This window comes from Cydia pomonella, chromosome 2 (genome assembly GCF_033807575.1).
Source record: "Cydia pomonella isolate Wapato2018A chromosome 2, ilCydPomo1, whole genome shotgun sequence".
Lineage (NCBI taxonomy): Eukaryota > Metazoa > Arthropoda > Insecta > Lepidoptera > Tortricidae > Cydia > Cydia pomonella.
In genome coordinates, this window is record NC_084704.1 from 10,663,209 (window position 1) to 10,688,317 (window position 25,109).

The 25,109-nt window shown below is 33.6% G+C and overlaps 2 protein-coding genes across 5 annotated transcripts; both read right to left on the minus strand.

Annotated features, from left to right (window-relative positions):
• Positions 1-869: 869 nt before the first annotated feature.
• On the minus strand, positions 870-10,441 carry LOC133533978 (vesicle-associated membrane protein 2-like). The gene is made up of 7 exons (XM_061873073.1): positions 10,288-10,441; positions 7,417-7,597; positions 6,046-6,124; positions 5,868-5,947; positions 5,396-5,447; positions 4,295-4,411; positions 870-2,819 (listed from the first exon to the last, which is right to left on the minus strand). Coding segments are annotated over exons 1-7 (513 nt in total). The 5' UTR covers positions 10,290-10,441; the 3' UTR covers positions 870-2,817.
• Positions 10,442-14,125: 3,684 nt separating this feature from the next.
• On the minus strand, positions 14,126-21,753 carry LOC133533988 (neuronal synaptobrevin-like). 4 transcript variants are annotated; one of them, XR_009801957.1, is made up of 7 exons: positions 21,454-21,708; positions 19,627-19,768; positions 19,016-19,094; positions 18,746-18,825; positions 18,384-18,435; positions 17,609-17,730; positions 14,126-16,996 (listed from the first exon to the last, which is right to left on the minus strand). XR_009801957.1 is itself a non-coding variant. In XM_061873088.1 (7 exons), coding segments are annotated over exons 1-7 (450 nt in total). In that variant the 5' UTR covers positions 21,456-21,747; the 3' UTR covers positions 14,126-16,994. The 4 variants fall into 4 exon arrangements, 3 of the variants coding, with proteins under 3 accessions (XP_061729072.1, XP_061729065.1, XP_061729078.1); XM_061873088.1 differs by having other exon boundaries at positions 17,609-17,701; positions 21,454-21,747; XM_061873081.1 differs by lacking the exon at positions 14,126-16,996 and having other exon boundaries at positions 17,023-17,701; positions 21,454-21,753.
• Positions 21,754-25,109: the final 3,356 nt, after the last annotated feature.

Genomic DNA, 25,109 nt, shown 5'->3' on the forward strand with positions numbered 1-25,109 from the left:
AAGACTGATTGAATGAGATAAATTGATTTCTTAGTACATATATCTGATGTCAATGGTTGCTGCAGTAATGGCTTGACTCAGACAATCTTGACGCATTACTTACCAGTCTAAGTAACCTGTAAACGTTTTATTGATGATACCCTTTACTTTTAGTTTTAGAGTAACTGTAAAGTGAAATGATCAAATGTTTATTTTAAATATTCGCATATTTCGGCAATTCCGTGGAGTTGTTTGAAGCATCACTATTCTAAATTATAATCTTCAGCAGACGTAACTATTATGGATAACTTTATCCACGTCATAAAATAACCGTCAGTTTTGAACCAAGGGATTGAAATTGACGGATAACGTTTTTCCACGCTGTCACGTAGACAAAGTACAGTAAAATATAACTACAAAAATATAATTATATTGTTTTTTGCCTTTAAATTTGGTTTCTTATTCTCTAAGATTTAGATAAACCCCCAAATATTTCGAACATCAAGTTACTTTATTAACATGAAGGAACTGTACCCGGAATTTAACAAACTCAGAGGGCAAGTTATTCGGATAAAGAATAATGTTAATGTAAAAATAAAGAATTAAAAGCATGTTATTATAATAGAGTATACGCAGAAAATTTTACAATATTTATTGTTATTGATTTTGTGTGTTTGTAATAACCAAGTAAACGTATTATCTATCTACCTATCCATCTTTTAGGTACAACACAGTCGTACAATTTAATTACTTAGGTTACTAGAACTTCAAATTTAATTTCAGGTAATGAAACTGACGAATAATATAGATGAACTAGTCAATAGCTTATAATAAAAAAACGGCATTACCTATAGGTAATCTTACGTCATATACCTAAATAAAATATCTGGTGACAAATGAAAACCAATAACTGTATTAATATGTATACTCGGTAAATATATATCTATGGGCTTCATAATTCTAATAAGATAACTATTTTCAACTAAACTACACTAAAAATTCTACTAAGTTATAACGTAAAATATTCACTCCATATAAAAAGAAACATTCTGGTATACAAGTCAAAGCAATCCGAAACTTAAAAAAAAACTAAGGGCCTGAAAACAGTCTATTATTTTTATAACTTACTACACATCTTTATTAAACACAGCCCATGTCTCACTAGTTACACATCCATTTTAGAATTTCAAGCATTTAACACGCCAATGACATATATAGGTACTTAGTGTAGATATTTTATTAATTTTATAATTTACATTATTAATTTTATATATTATGTTTTCTACTCTTTTTGTTCAATAGAGTTTTGTTCTAGTTTTTACTAAGAACTAAAATTGCAAATGAATTTGAGATGACAAGAAATAAGTAGGAAAACTCCAAATGTAGACGGTTCGTCTATAAAACACGTTTCTTCTTTTTACCGCTTAGTTTTGGGCTGAATTCAGGACGATCCGTAATTTTTACGTAATTTAAACAAAAATATACGAGCGGAAATGCGTACAGATGTACAGATACATTGGTTGAAACTTGCACAATTTTCACAAATTATTAAATTATACAACGGGACTTAATCCCGTATAATGAAGTTATAAAATTTAACTCCATTGTTTCGAGGACGGCGATATCTCCGTGGTCCCGGTCGTGGTCTTCTCTAAGACCACGGGGACAACGCCGTCCTCGAAACATTGGAGGTAAATTTTATAATTTAATGATACGCGATTAAGTCCCGTTTTATAATTTAATAATGCATACAGATACATTTGATGAGTAGATACCGCGCACTCGCAGTTGTGTACTGTTTAAGAAGGTGATAGACGGGCGAATAAGTTAGCGGACTTACAGCTACAGCTCGAGGACCTTTCTCACCTATATGTCATTCTAAGTACGCGTACTTTAAAACCACCGAGCCAGTTTGTCAACGATCCACCATATTGGAATTTTGCTCTTAGCCAGCTTTGGATCGTACGCTTGTCACTGCTGTGAATCGCGAGCCACCATTTTATTTGTAGTGCAGTCTGTGGGTGCGGATAGCTTGTGGTATTTCATTTTAAAGGACGTGCGTCTATCATCCCCTTAAGTTCTCACAGCGCACGTGCACTGTCACATCAAGCTTTCGTTCATGTTCTTCATTCATGTAGCAATATATTCAGGCTAAGATAACTCTGCAGCATGTTTGATAGCACATAGTGTGCATGTGTTATTTAAAATGGTATAATTTCATAGAAGCTTAACCTTTTCATCGCCAAAGACGTCAAATGACGCGCGCGGCTACAGCCCAATATCAACCTTCATGCGTACCGACAAGGTTCACGATTACGCGCCGCGTACAATAGGCGTGGCGTTCAAAAGGTTAACGTTTAAAAGAACACTAGCACACTCTATGCTATCAAACACGTTGCAGAGCTTTAGCTTAGCCTGACCTTAGTTCTCATCCAGTTTGCGTACCGATTGTGGAAGCGGTCTTAAATGAACAGTGCGCAATTAATTATTGTCGTTTTTATCACATTTTTGACGAAACTGGACGGTCTCAGTTTGATAATTTTGAAATATAATTCACATACTAAGCCACATTTCCGTTGTGTAATTTAATGTACCTAATTTAAGGCATTTCTTAGTATTGGAAAGTCTAAATATTTTGAATAGGTAATGTTCGTTAAGAAAATACAATATTAAAGTATGTCCACGAGTTAAGACTTGACTGGAATTAAATGATGTTATTTGGGGTCTACCGACTGTACTGCTTATTTTGTTAATTAAATAATTAGGCGCAGTATCCTGTTCATTTTAATTAACAGCACGTTTTGGCTACATGTTCTTGAGCACGGGTCTCCGATTGGATTCTGTAAAAAAGAAACATAATCGTTCAATAATCCTTAATAATTAGGTAATGTTTCATGAAGCTTTCTAGTAGGTTTTTTTTTAAAGTGTATAAAATAGTCTAAATAATCACAGGTTATATCTACTCGTATTTTAAATAATAAGGTACTTTCTTTTTGTACAGTAATACCAAAATAAATTTTAGTGTTAAAAGTATTAGTTAAGAAATGATAAGTATTAAATAAAATATTTAAAAAATAATTCAACCTATATGCGTCCCACTGCTGGGCACAGGCTTCCTCTCATGCGCGAGAGGGCTCGGGCTATAGTCCCCACGCTACATCGTGAGGAAACCTGCATACATTTGCAAAGACATTCAAAGGTATGTGATGTCCCCAATCCGCAATAAGTATTAGTTAAGAAAAATTTTAGTTAATGTACTTATTATTTTTTTGTATAAAAGAAGTATTTAGTTTTAAGTATTAGATTTATACTATACACTAACATATTGGTTTCTACCCTTACTTATTGGAAGAGCAGGGCATCCAATAAAATATTTTCATTTTTTTTTTCATTTTTCATCATGTTAAATATTGTTTCGGTTACATCTGAATAAGAATCGGCTAAGTGCGAGTCGGACTCGCACAGGAAGGGTTCCGTACCATTATCTATAAAAACGGTCACCCATCCAAGTACTGACCCCGCCCGACGTTGCTTAACTTCGGTGATTGGATGAGAACCTCGAGATTGGAAGTAAATATTTATTTTATTCTGTTTTTAGTATTTGTTGTTATAGCGGCAACAGAAATACATCATCTGTAGAAATTTCAACTGGCTAACTATCACAGTTCATGAGATACAGCCTGGTGACAGACGGACGGACGGACGGACAGCGGAGTCTCAGTAATAGAGTCCCGTTTGACCCTTTGGGTACGGAACCCTAAAAATCGAGATTTAATGTGTAACCTTTGCCCTGAATATAGAAAAGTGCCAGAACCTTTGTCATCAATAAGTGGGTATGGTCAGCTTAACAATAGTGCCCGTAAAACAAATAATTTATCAGTAATATTTCTGATTTGATTTGTTGATTTATTCTATACTTAATCTTATTTGTAAACTAGCTTATGCCCGGAATTTCACCGGGATAGGAGGCTATTTTTAACCATGTTTGGGAACATCCTACATTTCACTCAGTGTAGGTATATTGTGTATTAAGGCAATGAAATAACACTTGTTGTACTATTGCCAAAACATGAGTTATCATATTTTAGAATAGTCCTATTTATAATATGTAAATAAATTATCTAAAGCTAATATTCAGTACCTACTTCAGAATTTTATGGTAAAATAAGGCAACATAAAACTTTTGACGTTTGTACTTGTTTGGATACTTGCGAACGAAATACAAGTATAGACATACTTAGATATAATATACATATGAATTTCTATAATTTCCATCTTTTCTGTATTTATTTCGTGTACTTCGAGTAATGCTTACATTTGCCAGCCGCGGGTGCGGGGGGTGGGGTGCCCTCGGCTGGCGCACCTGGGGCCGGCGCTGCTGGCGCTGCTGCCGTCTGCACCACCGCCGGGGTGTCGCCTCCACTGTACCGGACTGAGACAAAACGTATTAACTAGGTACTACACACACGTCCGCGGCTTATTTCACTTAAATAAGTAATTCTCACACCACGTATGACATCTGGGCAATATGTCGGAGTGAACTAGCCTAACTAATTTTGGAGTCAGTACTCTCATCACAGATATCATACTAAAATGTTGAGCTACTTTGTCCTTGAAATCGTAATAAAAGTTATTAAAAAGTACTATGTAGGAAGGTAATATCGTTTCCTATTAATTTCACCAATAGTGTAACATACCACGAATGCCCAAATAACTTGTGTGATGACCATTTACCGAGCCTTGGTGAATGACAAATAGCTTTTTTTGCCTCATTTCTGCATAAGTGTACTGTCTCCATAATCTAAGTATATAAATACTACTGGGTGATTCTACTGATACCAGCATGATTTAATTAAGATTTAAACACTCTTATACAGTATTACATAAATAACTTTAAACATGATGATTTTGCATACAAGTATAGAAGTAAACTCTAGGAAAGCTTTTGAATTACTTAGTCACTAAGATTTCTCAATAAGCAGTGCTATAGTTAGCAATGAATACGTGTGTGTTTTCAAGTTTTTTAAATATATTACAGTTGCTAAATATGCTAAATCAATACAATCACCTACACTACGAATATATATAAACAAATTCGTGTAGAGTGTCATTTAAAAATGAGAATATAATCTTCAAGCAGCGATTATGGTAATCATATACGTATCAAGCTCAATGTATAAGTTGGAGTGTTTCAATATACATATATATATATATCAATTCATATGTTCGAATTGTTTGGCTAGCGTGTCAATATAAGATAAGATTAAGTGATAGATATAATAGATATAATTGCGGATACCATTTTAAACATCATACAACTAAGTGAATTTTATTTTGTACATCCCAAGATACGAAAAATGTGCTTAAAAAAAGGTGGGATTACTTAAACAAGAAATAATTGTTCGTTGCGACTCACCATACAGAATACCTATTATTATGAGTCCGATTACTCCCATTATTATCATCATCTGAAATACGTTACAACATCTAGTTTATTAATTTGAATGGCAGAACACTGTTTTTCTTTTCAATTATATTATTATTTTTATTTCCAATTCCTCAATTTATCTTTCACCCGATAATCAGTTTGGTCTAAGGACTGCACCCGGTGATCAATGTATTTTGCTAACTATACTGCCAGCAATAGATGTTTTTAACATACCTAACTGTTAAGACATGTGCACACCCGTATAATAAAATAAAATTACATTAATACCCCTTCAACCCACCTATTTTATATAATAGACATGTTAATTGTAATTTGATATTTGTGTAGTAGGCATTTTATTGCAAATTCGAACTGGTCATAGTCACACTTAAGCCCCAGAAATGTGTATTTATGAATTTAGTGTTCCAATAAAATTAATTAGGTACTATTTTAACGATACCTTGAGATTTTCTAGCCAGAACTTGTTCTTGAGACTGGCCGCTTGGCTCTTGAATGCCGAAGCACCATCCTCTAGAGCCTCTAAAAAAAATTAAAATTATATGATATAGTGCTATCTTCAAATGAATACTTTAAATGTTAATGTTGTGTTATATTTTAAGTGTTAATTAATACTTTACCAGCTCTTTCACTTAGATCCGATATCAAGTGATCCCTCTCCAATACTTTGTCCATATTTGTTTTCATTATATCTACCACCTGAAAAGTTATAAAATTTTAAGAATAATTTGCCCAAGATTTTGTTTCGATTAATTTTAAGTAATATTGAGGTATTATTAACGAAAAAACTGAATCTCCTGTATCATTTTTTAAAATAAAAACTTCAGGTAAAAAATAACTAAATATAAAATAATCGGAATTGCATTTTCTGTTCAATACATCTAGTATTGAATGTTGTTTTTTTTTTCATCTCTCCTATTCGGAAAGTTCACCTTTCATAGGCTGATAGCCGCGTGGAAAATTGCATTTCCCATCCTAGGGTGGAAAGTATTTTTTTTTATTTGTACTTCGAGCAACGGCTAAAAGCCATATATGCCATATTATTCAGTTAAAAGCTTTCATATTAGCTTCCGCATTTTCAAACCAAGTATTATCGAAATGAAATGTCAACTGCATTGCATTAAAAAAAAATATACTATGTAATGCTATTAAATATTTAAATGTATGAAGTCAACAAATATTTGTTAATAAATCAATACTCGTATAAATGACACTGATGTTTAAAATATTATCATTACATTACATTCATTCATTCAGTTCCACTTTTTTAAGGCGCGTATACATTAAGGACGTTTCAGAAAAAAAAAAGAAATTTAAGAAATCATCATCGTTTCAGAAATTTAAGATCGGATTGTCTATGGTTCTAGGTTTTTTAATGTAATGTCGCCATTTACATTGGTCGGAAAAAACAGATAACCTATATTTCTTGTGTTTGATTTTCCTCATAGTCGAAATGAAAAGTAGAGTGTTTAAGTCGGGTAAAAGTAAGTATCCATCTCACCCTCGAACTATTAATTAAAAATATCTCGGGTGATATGGTTCACTTTCCACCCTTGCTTAACAATATACTATCGACCTTTATTTTAAGGTATATATGTATTTTATGCTCTTAAAATTATTATGAATTATATAAACCTCACATTTCAAATCGTATGTCAGAATTTTTTAAACAAAGAACTAATGAGAGTTCCATACTTTTTCATAAAAAATAACAGACTATAGCGTATGTGTTAAATATCTACCCGTTATCAAGACTACTTATGGTAATATATAAGTGGACTTACGTTGATCGATCTCGCCTCGGTGTAGTGTCATACTTAGGTAACGTTAGGTTCTTTAACTGTGACGCTACATAGTTTTACTAGAAAATTCTACTGCAACGTAGTGCACGGCCCGTCTAGCAGCTCCCCATCGGGCCTGACTGCGGCTTTAACGGCAGGTCTGGTGCAACCACGGCACCGTTTTGTTAAGTTTGCAAATGGGTGACATACCTCATCGACTTGCGCTTGTGTCTGCTGCAGCCGCCGCTGTGCTGCCTGCTGCTGCATAGTATGGGGCCCGCCCAGCAGCTCGCCATCGGGCCCGTATTGCGGTTCGCGCGGCTTCGGAGGTCCCGGCGGACCCGGTGGCGGGGCGGCAGCGGCTTCCGCATCCTTTTCCTTGTCTTTGCCCCTAAAATAAAGAATTCAATATTAAGTGATAGGTTCATATTTGGCCACTTAAAAATCAAACCAACCATTCTGTATACTTGGGTGTTACCTAATAATAAACAATTCCTCAATCATCATAACTAATGTGATTCATCCTTGAATTAAACATTAACCTCTTTCATTTATTTTTATCGCAACGATAAATATCCAACATTTGACATTGGTTGAAGTCATCACCATCATTGAGATAACATTAAATAATTATTGAATTAATTTTATTGCACTTATACCCATACTACATATGATCATCATGTTTTTTTTTATTATACATGTAACAGCGGTATGGTAAGTACGTCATACCGTTATCAACATTGACTTAAAAAGTACATTTTATTCGTCCTCACACTATTCAAACGTCAGTTCAGGACCTAACCTACACACTTGTTGGCGTCGAACCGAGGTATGTTCATGAATTTCATATTATTTGTTAGATAAAGTATTTTTTTAAGGTTACTACGGATTTACACCATTCTATCATTCCAACATTTTGTGCTGGTATGACAAAAGCTGCCGCTATGTGTGTGTGCGTACACTTCACTGGCGGAAAACTTACGCTTGTGAAATAAAATAAAACGATTGTTTGTTTCGTACAACTTTAAATTGATGTACATAATTCGGTCGGCTGTTTTAAAACTGAGCACCATTATCCATTGACTCCCAATATTTCATTTCTGTAGCCAGTTATAAGACGTTGGCTTGTAATATAATCGCCATGTCTTTTAAAGTGGGTTACTAATAAATATTTCTGTCAGTTTCCAATCGAAATCAATTTAGAATATTATTGTGTGTCTAACTGTGTAACTGTATAAGAAACTGATAAAAAATACTTATCAAATATTTAAATAAACCGGCCAAGAGCATGTCGGGCCATGCTCAGAGTAGGGTTCCGTAGTTACTCTTCCGTCACAATAAGCTAAACTGGAGCTTAAAGATTGTTAACCAAGGGATGAACTGTGGATGTACGTCTTTTTACTATGAAGGGGAAACTTTTTGCGATAACTCAAAAACAGCTACAATGATCATGTCCGCTATAGTTTTCATTTAATGTCTTTCTGAAGCTCTACTGCCACGATTCTTTTTCATATTTTTTTGACCTATAGTTCAAAAGTTAGAGGGGGAGAACACATTTTTTTTTCTTCCGGAGCAATGATCTCCGAATATATTCACTTTATCAAAAAATGTTTGTTGAAGACCCCTATTAATTTTAAAAGATCTTTCCAACTCTCTCCAATCTCACAATGTAGGGTTGAAGCAAAAAAAAAACACCCCCACTTTACGTGTAGGGGAGGTACCCTAAAAAAAAAAATTTTTAGATTTTATTGTACAAATTTGTCGGTTTCATTGATTTATATATCCATGCCAAATTTCAGCTTTCTAGCACTAACGACCACGGAGCAAAGCCTCGGACAGACAGACAGACGGACATGGCAAAACTATAAGGGTTCCTAGTTGACTATGGAACCCTTAAAAAGAACCGGCTTCACAAAACAGTTAACATGCTACCGTTTTATGGTTTTAAACGGCAGTTTCACTCCACCAAATGGTGTTTTGTGTGCGAAAAATGCTCGAATTACCTATTACAAATAATAGGTACCTACTACCTACGTAGGTAGGTAGTGATGTAGACCTACCCACATCACTATGTAGTAGTATGCCTATCATATAAGAAAATTCCCTTAGATTTTTCAGTTTTCAATATTCCCGAATGAACCCGAAGATGCCGAGGAATTGAGAGCCAATAATCCTGTTTAAAATCAGTGAATGAATATTTTTATGAGTTCAATATTATTGTACTAATACTTTAAGTACGACAGTAAAAAAATAATATTCCCGAATGAACCCGAAGATGCCGAGGAATTGAGAGCCAATAATCCTGTTTAATATCAGTTAATGAATATTTCTGTGGGTTCAATTTTTTTTTACTAATACTTAAGTACGACAGTTGATGGGAGAAGTTCAAAAACATAACATCAAATCTACATCGATACTCGTCGTTCGAAAATCGTAATGAATATTATGAAGTTTAAAGCCTTGAATAAAAAGTCAATACGTGTAAGTTTTTCTATTGTAGGTTTACATTCCTTATATGAATTCATGTACCAAAATTATTCATCTCGATGTCATAACTGAGTCATAGAAACCGGAAGAAAATATGTCATTGGAGCGTAGGTACATTACCGTAGCATTCGCTAATCAATACAAAAATTGGCAAATTGCCAGCTGACGTGACCATACTAGAACAAAGTTTTCTTTACACACTATATATGTATTTACTATGTTTAGTTTGATTCACCTATATAAATAATGGCAGTATTTAAAACCATAAGGCTCAAATCCGTAGACCTAAAACTTCACTTCACAATGCGTCAAAAACTACTGCAGTTTAACTTGACATACTTAAGTTTGCAACGAAATAATGTATTCAAAAGCTAAACCCAATAAGAACCATTAATTCTGAGATTCTTGAATACTGTTGATCAATTTCTAATGAGTGATTAAACGTTTGAATCGAAATTCTAAATTCACTTATAAACTTTATTGATAGACAACAATCAACATATCATTAAAAGTTTTAAGATTGATTGCTCGAAATTTGATAAGAAAAACACGTTAATCTGGTTTAACAGTACGTGAAAAGGCATAATTACTCACATTTTGCGTATTTTCCGCGATATCCAAGAGCTGCAACTGTCCGATACTAACTAGGGAAAGCGGGAGCAGACTAGCTGGCGACACTACGGCACCAAATGACGCAGAGCGCTGAAACGGCCCTGTCCACATACACTGAAAAACTAACTCCACTACCTCCCTCTCTTTCACTACCAGCAGTGTAATATCGAGCGACTGAGATGGGGCAACAGTAGTTTCAAAATGCGGTTTTTAGAGTAGTGCCCTTGTTTTTATGTAGTGATGTGCAATACCGCCAAAAGCTAAATAATAGAGATATTCAATTCAATTCAAATATACTTTATTCATGTAGGCCTAGCAACAAGCACTTATGAATAGTAAGACAGTATTACATATAATTATCTTAATCTAATTATCAGAGCAATTTATTGATGTTGTAAATATTATTCCATATATAATACTAATGAATATAATTCATAGATCAAATTTAATACTAAAACTTTCACAAAATATAGTCATACAAAAAAAAAAAATTATAAAAAATACTAGTCTAGATTGTTTCTAGAATAAATTCTAAATGTCAAACAAATATAATAAAAACAACAAAGGAAATACATGCATTGGAATATCCATTTCATCATCATTATTCAAATATAATAAATAATTAATCATTTCGAATCACAATTAATCCCACGTTGTTTTATCATTCATGTAGTCTTGTGTGGTATAATAAGCTTTAGAAATAAGTTTACGCTTTACATGATTCTTAAATTTATTAATTGGAAACTCAGTAATATGGTTTGGAAGTTTATTATAAAATCTCACACAATTACCCATGAATGATTTTTTAATTTTATGGAGCCGAGTGAAGGGCACGGCGAACTTATGTTTATTTCTAGTATTCATATTATGAATGTCACAATTTTTCTTAAAATCGGCAATATTTTTATGCACATACAGAATATTCTCATAAATGTATTGACAGTGCACTGTCATGATGTCAATTTCCTTAAATTTATCTCTCAGTGAGTCTCTATGGTTCATTTTATATATTGCTCGAATAGCCCTCTTCTGCAGAACAAAAATGGTATTTATATCTGATGCACCACCCCACAGTAAAATACCATATGACATAATGCTATGGAAGTAACTAAAATATACTAAACGAGCTGTTTTTACATCAGTTAACTGACGGATTTTGCTTACTGCAAAAGCTGCAGAACTCAGTCTATTCGAAAGAGTAGCAATATGGGGACCCCACTGGAGTTTAGAATCTAAAGTTATACCAAGAAAAACTGTACTATCAACTAATTCCAATTCCTCATCCTTCACAATGACACTTGTTTTTACATGCCTTACATTACTAGTGACAAACTTAATACATTTAGTCTTATTCTCATTTAACAATAAATTATTAACATTGAACCAATTTACTACTTTTGAAATAGCATCGTTTACATCATTGTAAGCTTGTTGCTGTCGTTTGACTTTGAAAATAAGTGAAGTGTCGTCTGCAAACAATACTATATCATGGTGGGTCTTTACAAGGAATGGCAAGTCATTTATGTAGATAAGGAACAGGAAAGGTCCCAATATTGACCCCTGTGGTACACCCATAGAGACCAATGACCCCGGTGATCGCTGTCCATTCACATCGACCCTTTGTATTCTACCATTTAAGTAGGACTTAAGTAAATCCAGTGCCGCTCCTCTAACTCCATAATAGTGTAGTTTCCTGATTAATGTTTCATGACAAACGCAGTCGAAGGCCTTAGACAAATCACAGAAGATACCTATAGCATCTCGTGACTCCTCCCAGGCATCGAAGATATGCTTAATTAGCTCAACACCAGCATCGGTTGTCGAGCGACCCCGTGTAAAACCAAACTGCTTATTATGCATTAAATTATTGACGTTAAAATGTCGTACTAATTGAGAAAGAATTAATTTTTCAAAAATCTTACTGAACGTTGGTAGCACAGATATCGGTCTAAAGTTAGTGGGGTCAGAGTTGCTACCCGATTTAAATAAAGGAGTTATTTTACTATGTTTAATTAAATCAGGAAACTCGCCGCAATCAACACTGTTGTTAAATATAATTACTAAGTCAGGCGCTATAATTTCTACTAAGGATTTGACAGCATGGACAGAGACTCCCCAGAGGTCATTCGTTTTTTTGACATTAACCGAATTAAACGCCTTTACTACATCGGAGGTACAAACACGTTCAAAATGAAAATCTCCACAACACTCTGGAGCGTTATCTTTTAATAGAGTAACAGCGGATGAGGGTGATGAATTTAAATCCTTAGTTGTGAAAACTGGTACGTCAGTGAAAAATTTTTCAAATTCTGTAGCTACTTCTAAATTGGAATCTATAATTTTGTTATCAATATTTAGTTTAAAATCATTCACTCTGTGTTTCGAGCGACCAGTCTCCACGTTGATTACTTTCCAGGTTGCTTTAATAATGTTGGGACTATTTTTTATTCTTTGACTTAGATAATTTCGCTTAGCTATATGACAATCTATTTTAAACTTTTTCGAATATTGCTTGACATGTTCTTTAAATTCATCACTCGTGTTAAACCGCCGTTCCTCATACAAGGCATACAGTGCACGTCTTCGTTGATGTAAGTCCGCAGTAGCCCACTCACTAAAAACTGATGCACCACTAACTACGACCGATTTTGAAGTAAATATCGCATTATAATGATCCATAAAAGTGTGAAAGAATGAATTATACATACTATTTGGACCCATATCGGAAGACAAAAAGGGTAGCGCCTGAACTAGACTTTGCTTCATTCTTTCTACGCGGTCCGAGGTTACTGGTACAAAAGTTATTTGTTTTCTCAAAGTATTTTTCCTTAATGTCTCAAATACCATTAATTGACCTAAGTGGTCTGATTCTAAATTACTGATAACTTTTTTAGTAATAGGAACAATATCAGTGAAAATATTATCTATACAGGTTGCACTAGTAGCAGTCACTCTAGTAGGCTCCATATACATGTGGTTGAGATTACCAGATTTGAATAGATTCAACAATCTACAAGACATTGTTGAATTTTCCAAAATATTTACATTAAAGTCGCCGCATATAAATAATTTCTTACTAGAAGATGATATTTTAAGTAGCACAGAATCCATTACACTTTCAAATATTTCAAAATTACTTAATGGCGGCCTATACACACAGACAACAATAAATTGCTCCAATTCTACTGCACTTAGTTCTATAGTCCGTTCAACAGACATGGATACAATATCCTTACGTTCCTTAAATTTTAACTGACTATTTAATATAATTAACGACCCACCATGTATGGAACTAATTCTGGTGAACGAACTTCCCACCTGATGATTATTAAATTGAGGCATTAATTCATTATTTGTTAACCAATGTTCAGTAATACATAAAATATCAACATAAAAATCGTTCATAAAAAGTTCAATCTGTAAATCTTTTCCTCTAATACATTGAATGTTTTAAGTTTAGTAATGTTGCTTGCGAAACCCTAACTGCATTCGGTTTTAGTTTTAATTTCATGAATTTCACTTTTTCTTCATATCGTATCTCTACGTGTTTTGTATAATAAAGTGCTAACATTTTATTTTAAGTTATGTGCAAGGGAAATGCTACAAGTATCTGTAAAGTATTTTCGATAACACAACCACACTTATCACAGAATTTCAACGCTTATGATTATCTGTCGTGTCAGCGTTTGTTTCTAGATTCCGTTTCTCATTAACCTGCTAGCTATCTTGATAGAACCTAAATTTGCTTCTTTAGTCACTTCATTATTCAATAAAATCAGGTAATAAATCATGACAAATCAAGGATTAAATAAAACAACTCTTTATTTATGTAATCATTTTAATCACATTATTGTATAACCTAAAACTGTTTACTTCTTGTATTCTGTTACATATAATAAACACCTATGAAAATGTCGTCAAACGACGCCCTGGCTTTGCAGATATTAAAAAAATAAGAACTGTTTTCATCCTTGGAAATGTTGTGTTTCAGGCCAAAAATAAGTCCAAGATTAAATATGTACAATCACAACATCATAAATTTAAATTGTAAGTTTTTTTTATTACTATTCGTTGAATTAAAAATTTGTAATATAAATAGGTATAACTCTATAAAACATTGAATTTATTTATTGATATGATTTTTATTATGAAAAACAACTTGAAGGTCAAAAAGTTTTAAGTATGTTTTTCATTATTTACAAATTAATGATGATACTCGTTTGTTTTGGGGCACCTCGAATCTTTCTGCTTGTAAGAAATTTGATTTCCATTAGCTTTACAGGTAGTATAAATATCACTAGACATGTATTCTTAAGGATTTAAACGAAGTTGATAAAGTCTATTGTAATAATACTAATCTGTTAAACATAAGTGCATTTAAAAGTAGACTCAATGAATATCTATATTTTTATGTGATATGCACAACACCGAAAAGTTAAAAGTCGTAGAATATCATAAAATGTCCCATTTTATAGGTACAGTAGATACACGCTTCATTCCACAGTTATTATAAAAGAACTAATATTGTCAATGGCACCATATTATTAATCTATACTTACAATTTTCATCTAAATTTATAATTCAATATTTCAAAGCAAATAAACAGCTAACTGGGTCAAAATTATTTTCGTTGTCTTTTTTTTGTCCCCAAAAAATGTCACGGAGTGTAGCTTTTTGTATGAGATGATATTTATTTTTTTAATTTTACTCATGTAAATTCTAATCTACAGCCTTTAACACATGCAATAGCATTCGACTTGATTTATTTATTTGATAGAAGACACAAATACAAGCGTGACAGAGAGGTCAGAAACAAGGCAGCGAAAATAATTTAAAGTACTACGCCAAGTACTACGATAATTGCAAAACTAACTGACAATCGAATTCTAAGATCGTCTAACTCACAGGAGGGTGAAACATCTAGTTCGTATAAAATTGAAGGCACAAGAATAAATGAAAGCAAACTTTAAAATTACCCCTACGATTTACACAAAAATTGTAAATACAGTCCATTTTTATCCAAATCATTTAAAATTAGATATCGCTAAAGAATGTACCGTAGATGTGTATGTATGTAGAACTTCTTTGAAAAAGTAAATTTCTAATTGACATTTGATACTAGCAAATAATTATACAGCCTTAATAATGTGTAACATATACATTTGCAAATAATTGACTTCAAGAGGCTCCATAATCTAGAGGCAGGTCCACATCTCTTTCCCACAGCTACTTTATATTCAGACTAGGGATGTCACGAATATCCGCATTCGTATATACGAAACTTCGCTTCATTTGAAGCATCAATCGAATATTTTGCGAATGCGAATGTGCGCAGAGGGGCAATTTTTGAATTTCAGGCGCTCGATTTTGTCACTCAAAAATCTGTAGAAAACGGCCAAATGATCTTTTTGACGTAGGAGCGATAGAAATTGGGAATCCAGTGGAATTTACCACTCGTTTTCAATTATATTAGTAGAATTTAAATGCCTAGTAGTGGAGATATTATTAAAAGGAGAACACGAATTCGAGCGATCGAAATTCAAAAATCGGCCCCCAGGTCGTGTCCCATCTCGTCGACTCACGTATAGGCAGTGCGCGCAGACTGTTTTCAAATAATGCATTTTGACTACCTACGGGTCATTTTTCAACACTTTAAAACATCCCGTTCTAAGGTAATTATGTTTTATGTACTACCAGATTTTATTCTAATTAGGAATGATAATAACAACAACATATTCCCTAACATTCGGATTCGCATTCGCATTCGCGAATGGGAAGAATTCAACATGCGTGACATCCCTGATTTAGACTACATTTGTCAATGGTATTAGTAAAGAGCGGATATGCAATGTTGATAGGTAAATAGTAGATCATTGTAGGTACTTGTTATATTATGAGACTAAATATTAAACAAGATTTCTCTTAATTCTATACACCTATCACTTAATAATTCAATTCCATTTATTTCTATTTCGGCTAACTTTGGTGTCACGATTTTACATTTCGTATGTTATTGCATTTAAATTGTTTTATTAACAACCAATAGCGTGTTTATTTCTATAATCCTGTTTCCATTACATGAGTTATAATAATAATGCTATATTAATATCGATAAAGGTTCCACTACGTTTGGAAGAACTCGCTCACTAATATAAGTATCTCTTTGAATTTTTCGAGCATTCATAGGCCGATTTAGAGTCGAAATTAAAGCAGCGTCACAGCGAGGTCTCAAATCATAACTTAAATGTTACACTTATTTAGGACTTGTATATAGTATCCTAGAACAAGGCACGCAAATAAATTAAAACATTAGCAGAATTTTGTTTCCCCGTAGGTACACTATAACAAATAAACGAATAAGAAATATTTCAATTTTACAATGAGTACTTAAAAACTTAGTACTTTAGAGTCATTCAAAGTTGTTTGGCTTTAGATAACGCCATGTTAATACTTTAAATATTTTATGTTGATTTTTTTAGTAACTAAGTAATACGAATTTCATAAGGTTATTCTTTACCCTAAATTTTGTTCCATTGGTAGGTATTCTAGATTCTAAAGATGCTACCTAATTTATTAAGTAGATAGTAGAATATAAAGTACCTAGTTTAAACGTAGCATGTGTTTTGAAGACAGCTTCACGGTTTAAGTAGAACCCAACAGATGCGATGAATAAAAACTTACATGTATTTTCCTGAAACATAAATAAGAACATCAAGTACTTACGCGATTCATTTTAAATACACCCAAAATATGCTCTCTTGATATCTCTTTACGGGTATCTTTGTTTGTAAATACTTAAGCTTATTGAGTAAAACATGTGGGAATATTTTATGTGGGTATGTAACTACCACCTACCTGTTAGTAATGAACAACATTAAATAAGTAAGAATAATTATTATTACCTATGCATAAACGGAGTTCATAATTATCTTACCAGAGTCCAGTGTTTATGATAGTAATAGTAGGTGTACAATGTTAAAAACGTGGAATAAGAAAGCATAAAGTGTATAAAAAGATATTAACAAGGATTAAAATTTAAATGTGTTGTAAAATTCGAATGAGTGCCACTATATACGATCGATTAATACCCGAAATTGTAGGCAAGTTGCATTAAGTAGATATGTACGATACAATGTTATGTTATTATGTTGATTTGTATACTGTGTGCTTAAAATATATTACTCACCTTGGTTTGACCGGTTTCATGCAACATGTAATTCAAGCTCCATTCATGCGCAAGCATTATAAGTTCAAGAAGGAAGGAAGTCAAAGTGGCAAAGACAGAAGAACTAACATTACTCACAATGAATAGTATTAGCTGACATAGTGATATTGCTGGCTATGCCCGATATACCCGCTGGGATGCCAGTCATAGACGGGGTGCCACGGTATCGAACTAATCAAACATTTGTTTAATGTTATCACCTGCAAACAGCCATAAGCAAAACATTGCCTGGAAGCAGCTCCAACTATATTTAGCACTAGAAGGGTAAGACTACGACCATTGTTAAAGGTGTGATTTGTTATGGCCACCAATGCAGTTGAAAAGTAAATTACGTTGAAACAGGCAGCATGTTAATAATAGGTTTTTGTTTTACCTAATGTTCACTTTAAAGTAATTGATAGTTTACTTATATTTAACTGAAATGTTTGCTCTAAAGGGATTTTTAAACTCCATTATAGAACATAAGCCAATTATACAACAAAATACTTTAAATCTGCGTAAATAAGTAGTGTCGAATAATGTTGTAAGTGTTGTAACTTCGTGTAAAAATATAAAAAAGGGTTATGCCATGAGAATTCTAATACAATTAGGAAATTCCCAGCTGTTAGGGAAAGAAATTTGCAAAACACCCAATAAAGTAATATTTACATTACAGCCAATCATTACACATAGTTATAGCGGGTCTAGGCAATAGAGTTGAAACTGGCATATGAAACATAGCAACCAATTAAAGTTTTTATACTGAAAGTGTTATGTTTCAACTCTTACTGCTCAGCAAATCTAACTTTATGTTAACTAAACTTCGGTCACTCGACAACACTGAGGATGTTACTTTTATTATATCATAACTTACCAAACAGCAGACCTATTATGACGATTCCAATCACTCCCATTATTATCATCATCTGCAATCAATTGTAATATCTAAATAATTGTCAATGCAAGTGTATTAGAATGTGGCATTGTTCAAAACACGTGTAATTTTTTATTTTTTTTTAAAATGGTACAGTCGAGTTCATAAATATGTAAAAAAAAATCACCTTAATGAACTCGGCTGTACTATGTAAGGACGAACTAACGTAAGAACGTCGTCGGCTAATGTATTACTTTTTGACTTCTTAAAATGTAGTGATGGCATTCGACATGTACTTGATGGTGGTTATTATTAATTTGCTGTCGACTTATAGTTATCTATTAAAAATACTTCAATATTACCTTTAGGTTTTGAAGCCAGAATTTATTCTTTAAGCTCTTGGCCTGTTGTTCAAACTGCGACGCACCGTACTGAAGTGCATCTGTATAAAAAAAAACATTACATATTAAATATGTATAAATTTTGTATCACTGGGTGAATGTTAGCTGTAGAATAATTAAAAACAATTTTTAACTAACAAATTAACTTTAAACTAACTTTGTAATTATTTTCAAAATTTTAGATTGAATTGCAATGTTTCGTAACTTCATAACTACTGAAGGGAGACCTACCGGCTCTGTCATCTAGTTCTGATAACTTCGCGTCTCTTTCCAGAACTTTTTCGACGTTGGTTTTCATAATGTCCACCACCTAGAAGATGGTAAAAAGAGAGTAAAATGTATAATGTTAGAGATTTTTTCAGTTAGTTTTTTTTTTCACGAAATGTTGGTTTTGGGATAACTGACAATGCCCTAGCCAAATAAACAGTTAAGGTTTTATTATTTATTTGAACTGGTACTTATCAAAGTACAAGTATTTTTTGCATTACTATTAGCGTTGCCTTAGAGGCCACTCTAGATTAGTCTAGATAGAGATTTATAATTTATTACTTTCTACAACATCTTTAATCAACCAGATTCTGCAATTTGATTGTGATGAATAAACAGATTTAACCAATTGTTCACGGATAATCACCAGTTGGGCTAAGATGGTCGGCTCCGGGTTCTTTATTATTTATCACCATGCCTGTCACGTTCTAACAAGTATGTAAGCGCGAAAGTGACGGGCATAATGACAAGTGATCAAAATTAAACCACAATGCCACCGCTGCAGGGATTAAATAGTTAAGATTGAGTTTAGAAATGACCTAATTTAGCGTACTCTTGTCGCATGTGCTGTGTACCTCGTCAACTTGCGCCTGCGTCTGCTGAAGCCTACGTTGCGCGGCCACCTGCTGCATGTTCCGCGGGCCGCCGATGATCTCCCCGTCGGGGCCCGTCTGTGGCTCTGTCGGCGGCATGCCAGGGGGTCCTTCTGGAGCAGCCCTGGAATTTGTTTGCAACATGGTTAAGCATCAATTTGAGCAGGTAACTTTCTTTACTGGTATTAGGTAATCCAAAAACAGCTTCCTTAAGGATCCCCAGCAAGCTCGGTTCTCCATACAAACGTGGTTAAGCTCTTATTTTAAAACGACTAGCTAGATTGCTCGGAAACTTTGTACTTACAATAGGATAAGGTATATCTAGGTCTGTAATTAATTTATGTAGCCTCAGATACCATAGTTGAAAAAACTACAGCAAATTTAAGATTTTCGTACAAAAATAGTTTTTGCTTATTTCGTTTGTTTTATAAGGAGCAATACAAACTAATTTCAGCTCAAAGTTGCATTACAATCCAACACGTAGTTTTAAAATGAGAATGAAACTCCGTTTGTATGGGAAGGTAAAATTCGACCAAGCTTGCAGGAAATCATTAGAAATGTAAGGTTTAAATACAGATTTTAGTAACTGTTATAGCTAATTAAAAACTAAGCAGCTTTTAGGTGAAACACATCCAGTAAACCTTGACTACTAATGTCTAAATGAAGCTTATAAACGTCGTCAAACAATGGCGACAAAAGTCAATACAATAATTTCTAACGCAGACAGCTTTCAACGTGTACGGTCAAGGTCATCGACATGTCTGAACAGAGTATTACAGCCTAAGATTAATTACAGTCTAAGATTTTTCAGAATTCAGATTTCAGAGAGAGAGAGAGAGACAGATCAAATTCATTAAATAGGTATTTCAGTTTATAACAGTAAAATTTAGTAACCAATCTATATACTTATATGCATGTAAATTAACTATTCACAATATATTGATCGTCCAGGTACTCAATAGATTTCCCAGCCAGCAGGTTGTGGTAAACTTAATGATAGGTTAAGTTTAAGGACAACCATGCCAATCAATATGTTGCTTGACAAAATGCCACGTGATATAGTCGACTCGTTTGCAAGACAAGTAAATATCAAAACAGTAGGTAATTGGTAATATAAAATTATTATAATCAATTAAGACTGACTCAAGATAAAAAAAAATACCAAACATTTAAACTAATGTCAAATGATATTAAGTAATTCTCCTATTTTACTAACTTAAAATATTAACTTACAATCCTAGTTAGTTAAATAATAAAAACCAAGTTAATATTTGTTAAAAAATCAAGTATATAAGTGAATTTTATTTTATTTTATTAGTCACACTAAACAGATATAATATCAAGAAAAACTTGATGCTGATTAATAAATATTTCTTATTCATTTTGTTTGTTAATATGTTTACCATAAGGCATAGGAAACCTCTTCCAGTAGCAACAGGTACGCCTTTTCATATTAAAGTACAATAGTTAGTTTCACACAGCGGTTTTTGGCAAATGGTTTAACAGCTTTCATTCAAGTCCAATTGGAATGTTGCCAATGGAAATAAAAATCAATCATTAATTCTACAATGGCCAAAATTATTATTACACTTAAATCATATACTAAATCAAATTAAATTATTGAGGGACCTATATACTCTAGCCATAACAATATTTATGTACTTTTGGCTTGACATATTTTTTTGCTCATTAAAAAATGAAGCAACAGTTCTTTATTAAAAAGTTCAACATGTGGATTTTCCTAAAATATATTTATCAGTGTCAGCGCTAGTCTTTTCATGCATTTCGCCTTTCTGAGATTTTACTTACATGTTTTAAGTCTTCTTTATGATTGTATTTGTTGCGCCGACCCGATGATTTTTGTATGCAAGTATAGGCGGGAGGTGGGGAGCTTTCAACGGAGGCTTTCAGGCGCGCGCTGTTGCCGCAAACCACGACTGAAGCCGGCCGCAGTGAACTCGCGTACACAAGTGTTCCACGAGCTTTCCATTATTTCGACTTATCATTAAAAATTGTAAACAAAGAATAATGATATAATTGCCTGCTGCCAGTAAGTGCACAGGGTACGATTAGTTAGAAAAATAAATAAAAATACCATAAAAGTTTGCGATACTATTAATATAGAAATAATAGTCGAGTCACTTTTTTTCGGAAAATAAAATTAATCATATTCAGATCATATTCAGGTCGTAATAGAAAATACACAAAATATAAACAAATAAATATAATGAGAACACGTGTAGAAGCCAATGCCACGAAAATCATAACTTGTAAAAAAAAACAAGCCTCGCAACTCAGTTCTTCTACCGCAAAATGTTGTGAGATCCATGTCCATTAATTTATTCATTCATTACCAAGTCGGTTAATTTGTTCAGTCGTAGGGACTGAGGGACCTTCTATCTTAAGTTATTAGTTTTTCTTTAAGCTGTATATTTTACTGAGGTTTGCCAATAAAGAGTATTCTATCTATCTATCTACGTAATTAGCTAACATAACAACATCTTATAGTGACCATATCATAGATTGACTGGGCAATCGCACTAAACATCTAATTTAAATTATGTACTACTTGTCAGATACATTGTGTTTTCATGCGGTGGCCAAGTCATTCTGTTTATTTAAAACATAAAGATTTTAAATATTGATATCTTCACCATAAGATGTTGTTAGGTTAGCTAAAAGACATCGTTTCCAACTTTTAAATTGCGATAACTCAAAATGTTACTATAGTGACTACTTTACTAGACATGTTCTTTTAATTTATGCTTTATTTAATGAATTTTGGGGTTTATATTTCATACCAAGGTTATTTATGTATTATTTTGTGTAGCCGCTAGCCGCTTATCATGTTCATACAAAAAAATATCTTTTATGTTTTTTTTTTCACGTTGTGGCACGAAACTTCCTACAAAACCGAAGTTAGACAGCGATTCAGGGACAAGTCATGCTAATGTATGGCACTATCCCTTTCGGTTACTTAGGGTTGTCAAAATTCAAGTAATTATCTTATCTATTGTTGTGCACCTAAAGGGAGGTCAAGTTGTGTCAACCCTATTAATTGCTCGGAGCAATGCTGAGCCGAACGGAGCCGAAGAATGCCCGAAAGGCTCCGTTTCGCCATCCTGATTGTGGACAATCTCTCTCTCTCGGGGCAAAACTAGTATCCATACTATTTTTGTGTGTAGTGTAAAAGAGATACGGTCTATCTGAGGTGGGAAATGTAAACGCTCAAGGTAGATTTCTTATTTTATATGTATTATATTTTTTATACGTTTAGCTAGATTACAATTTCACTACCCGTAATGGCTATTTTTTCCTTTAGCAGGGCGATATTTCTGAATTCAAATACATAATCGTCGCCAGTTACCTACCAAAAGACTGTGAAGGTTGGAAACGCAACGTTGGTAGCAACCTAGCAACTATGACGAAGCATACGCTGTCGATTGATATTTCATTCAGATTCAAATAAACTACTGTTTTTGAATTCTTTAAAGTAAAATTTGTGTCCTACAGGTATAGGGATTGTAGGTATAGGGACAATTATTTTAAGACAACGTTCTCTACCCAAGTTGGTAGGCACTTATCTGTCCGCTATTCCCCACGTGACGCATGCGCGGCTGCGCGGCGCGCATCGATTCTTGCGCACTCGTGGGGTAGGTCCGGGGGCCCATACACGTGCAGCGCTGCATCAATGAACTGTGCATGAATGTACTATTTAATGACTTTTCCGAGTAAAAGCAAATGAGATCACTGAGTGCATGAATGTATCTATTAAGGGGTGAGGAAAATTGGGGTTATTTTAATTTATAGAAGCATTTCCTGATGCGGTTTAGGTCCAAAATGTTTTCATTATTTACTCCCTCATCAAGATATGAGGTGAAAATAATATTAATATATAAATTTGGCCTCCACTATTATAAGATTTTACTAGTTCAGGTTTTGGCTGATAAAATATACCAAAACAGTGTCATTAAAATAAATTCAGATTGATTAAAAACACAGTTGATCATTTTGTTTCATTGCATATTTAAATCAAATCGGCAAAGAGCATATCGGGCCATGCTCAGTGTAGGGTTTCATAGTTCTTTAGTGGGAGGGGGAGGGGGGCGGAGACACATTTTTTTTTCGGAGCGATTATTTCCGAAAATATTAACTTTATCAAAAAATTGTTTTCGGAGCCCCTTATTCGGGATGTACTCTACAAAATATTTTTTGCAGCTTTTAGTTTACCGTTCTGTCACCATGCATGATTAATGTATTCAAATGACAGCGTTCTAGCACTAACGATGACGGAGCAAAGCCGCGGATGGACGGACAGACGGATTAGGTGTCTGCGAAACCCTAAAAACAATAGGTACTGTTACCGTAAGTATTTGTGCATTTATATCGTAGGAAGAAAACATTTAATATATATTAGTACTCTTCAACTGTTGCTCTTCTGGTGTGTGTTTTTGTCAGAAATGTGTTTCATTTAACCTTTCATATCTGTGTGGTGGTCAAAATCTTGGGCTCAAAACTAAGTTGTGCTGTATAAAGCAGAAAAAATTCGGCCAGAATCCTTATTCGTATGCAGGCAAGAGGTTAAATTCCATACCTAGTAACTAATCGCTTTGACAGTGGAATGTCATCATCAAATACCGTATTTATTATACGCGTATCAAAACCACCTTATATTAAAAACAAACATTAAAATTTTTCTTAAAAGCCAGTTTTATTGCGTTATATGTTTATATTGCCATGTTCCACGTACACGTGTCTCATCTAACTTAATTTTCGCAATTTCGAGTAATATGAATTTCATAACAAGCTAACAGTAATAAGATTGGATGAGTTTCGTATTTTGGAACGTAACAGAACTCACGTAAAAAATCCCTACTTATATATTATTCATATTTAAGTGCGAAAAAAACTCTGTTCAAGCTTAAACCGCTGAACCGATACATTATAGATGAAATTCGGTATGGAGGTAGTTTAAGGCTCAGGAATGGACATAGGATAGTTTTTATCAATCATCATGATAATCCACGCAGACAAAATTGCGGGTAGAAGCTGGTATATTTCATATCTGCCGCTAGCTCTTGAGTGAAAGAAACGATGGTAAGGAACTAATGAAATGACTAATATTAAAAATGTATCTGAGCTTCTTTTTGAAACTGAGCTGAGTCGAGGTTTTAGCAAACTACATGCCAAAAAGTTAGTATTTTTTTTTTAATTAACAGCATTTTACTTCTTTTACATACTAGAGTCAAAATTGGTATGTATATGCGTCTGCACCTCCTGATTTGATCGGTAACAATCTGACAATCAAATCAAGTGGGATTGGAGCCAATGTCATTTTTATGTCCGCGCCACCTAATTAATTCTTGTATATTTATATGTATAAGTATATTTCAGGGATCTCGGAAACGGCTCTAACGATTCGATGAAATTTGGTATATGGGTTTTCGGAAGTAAAAAATCGATCT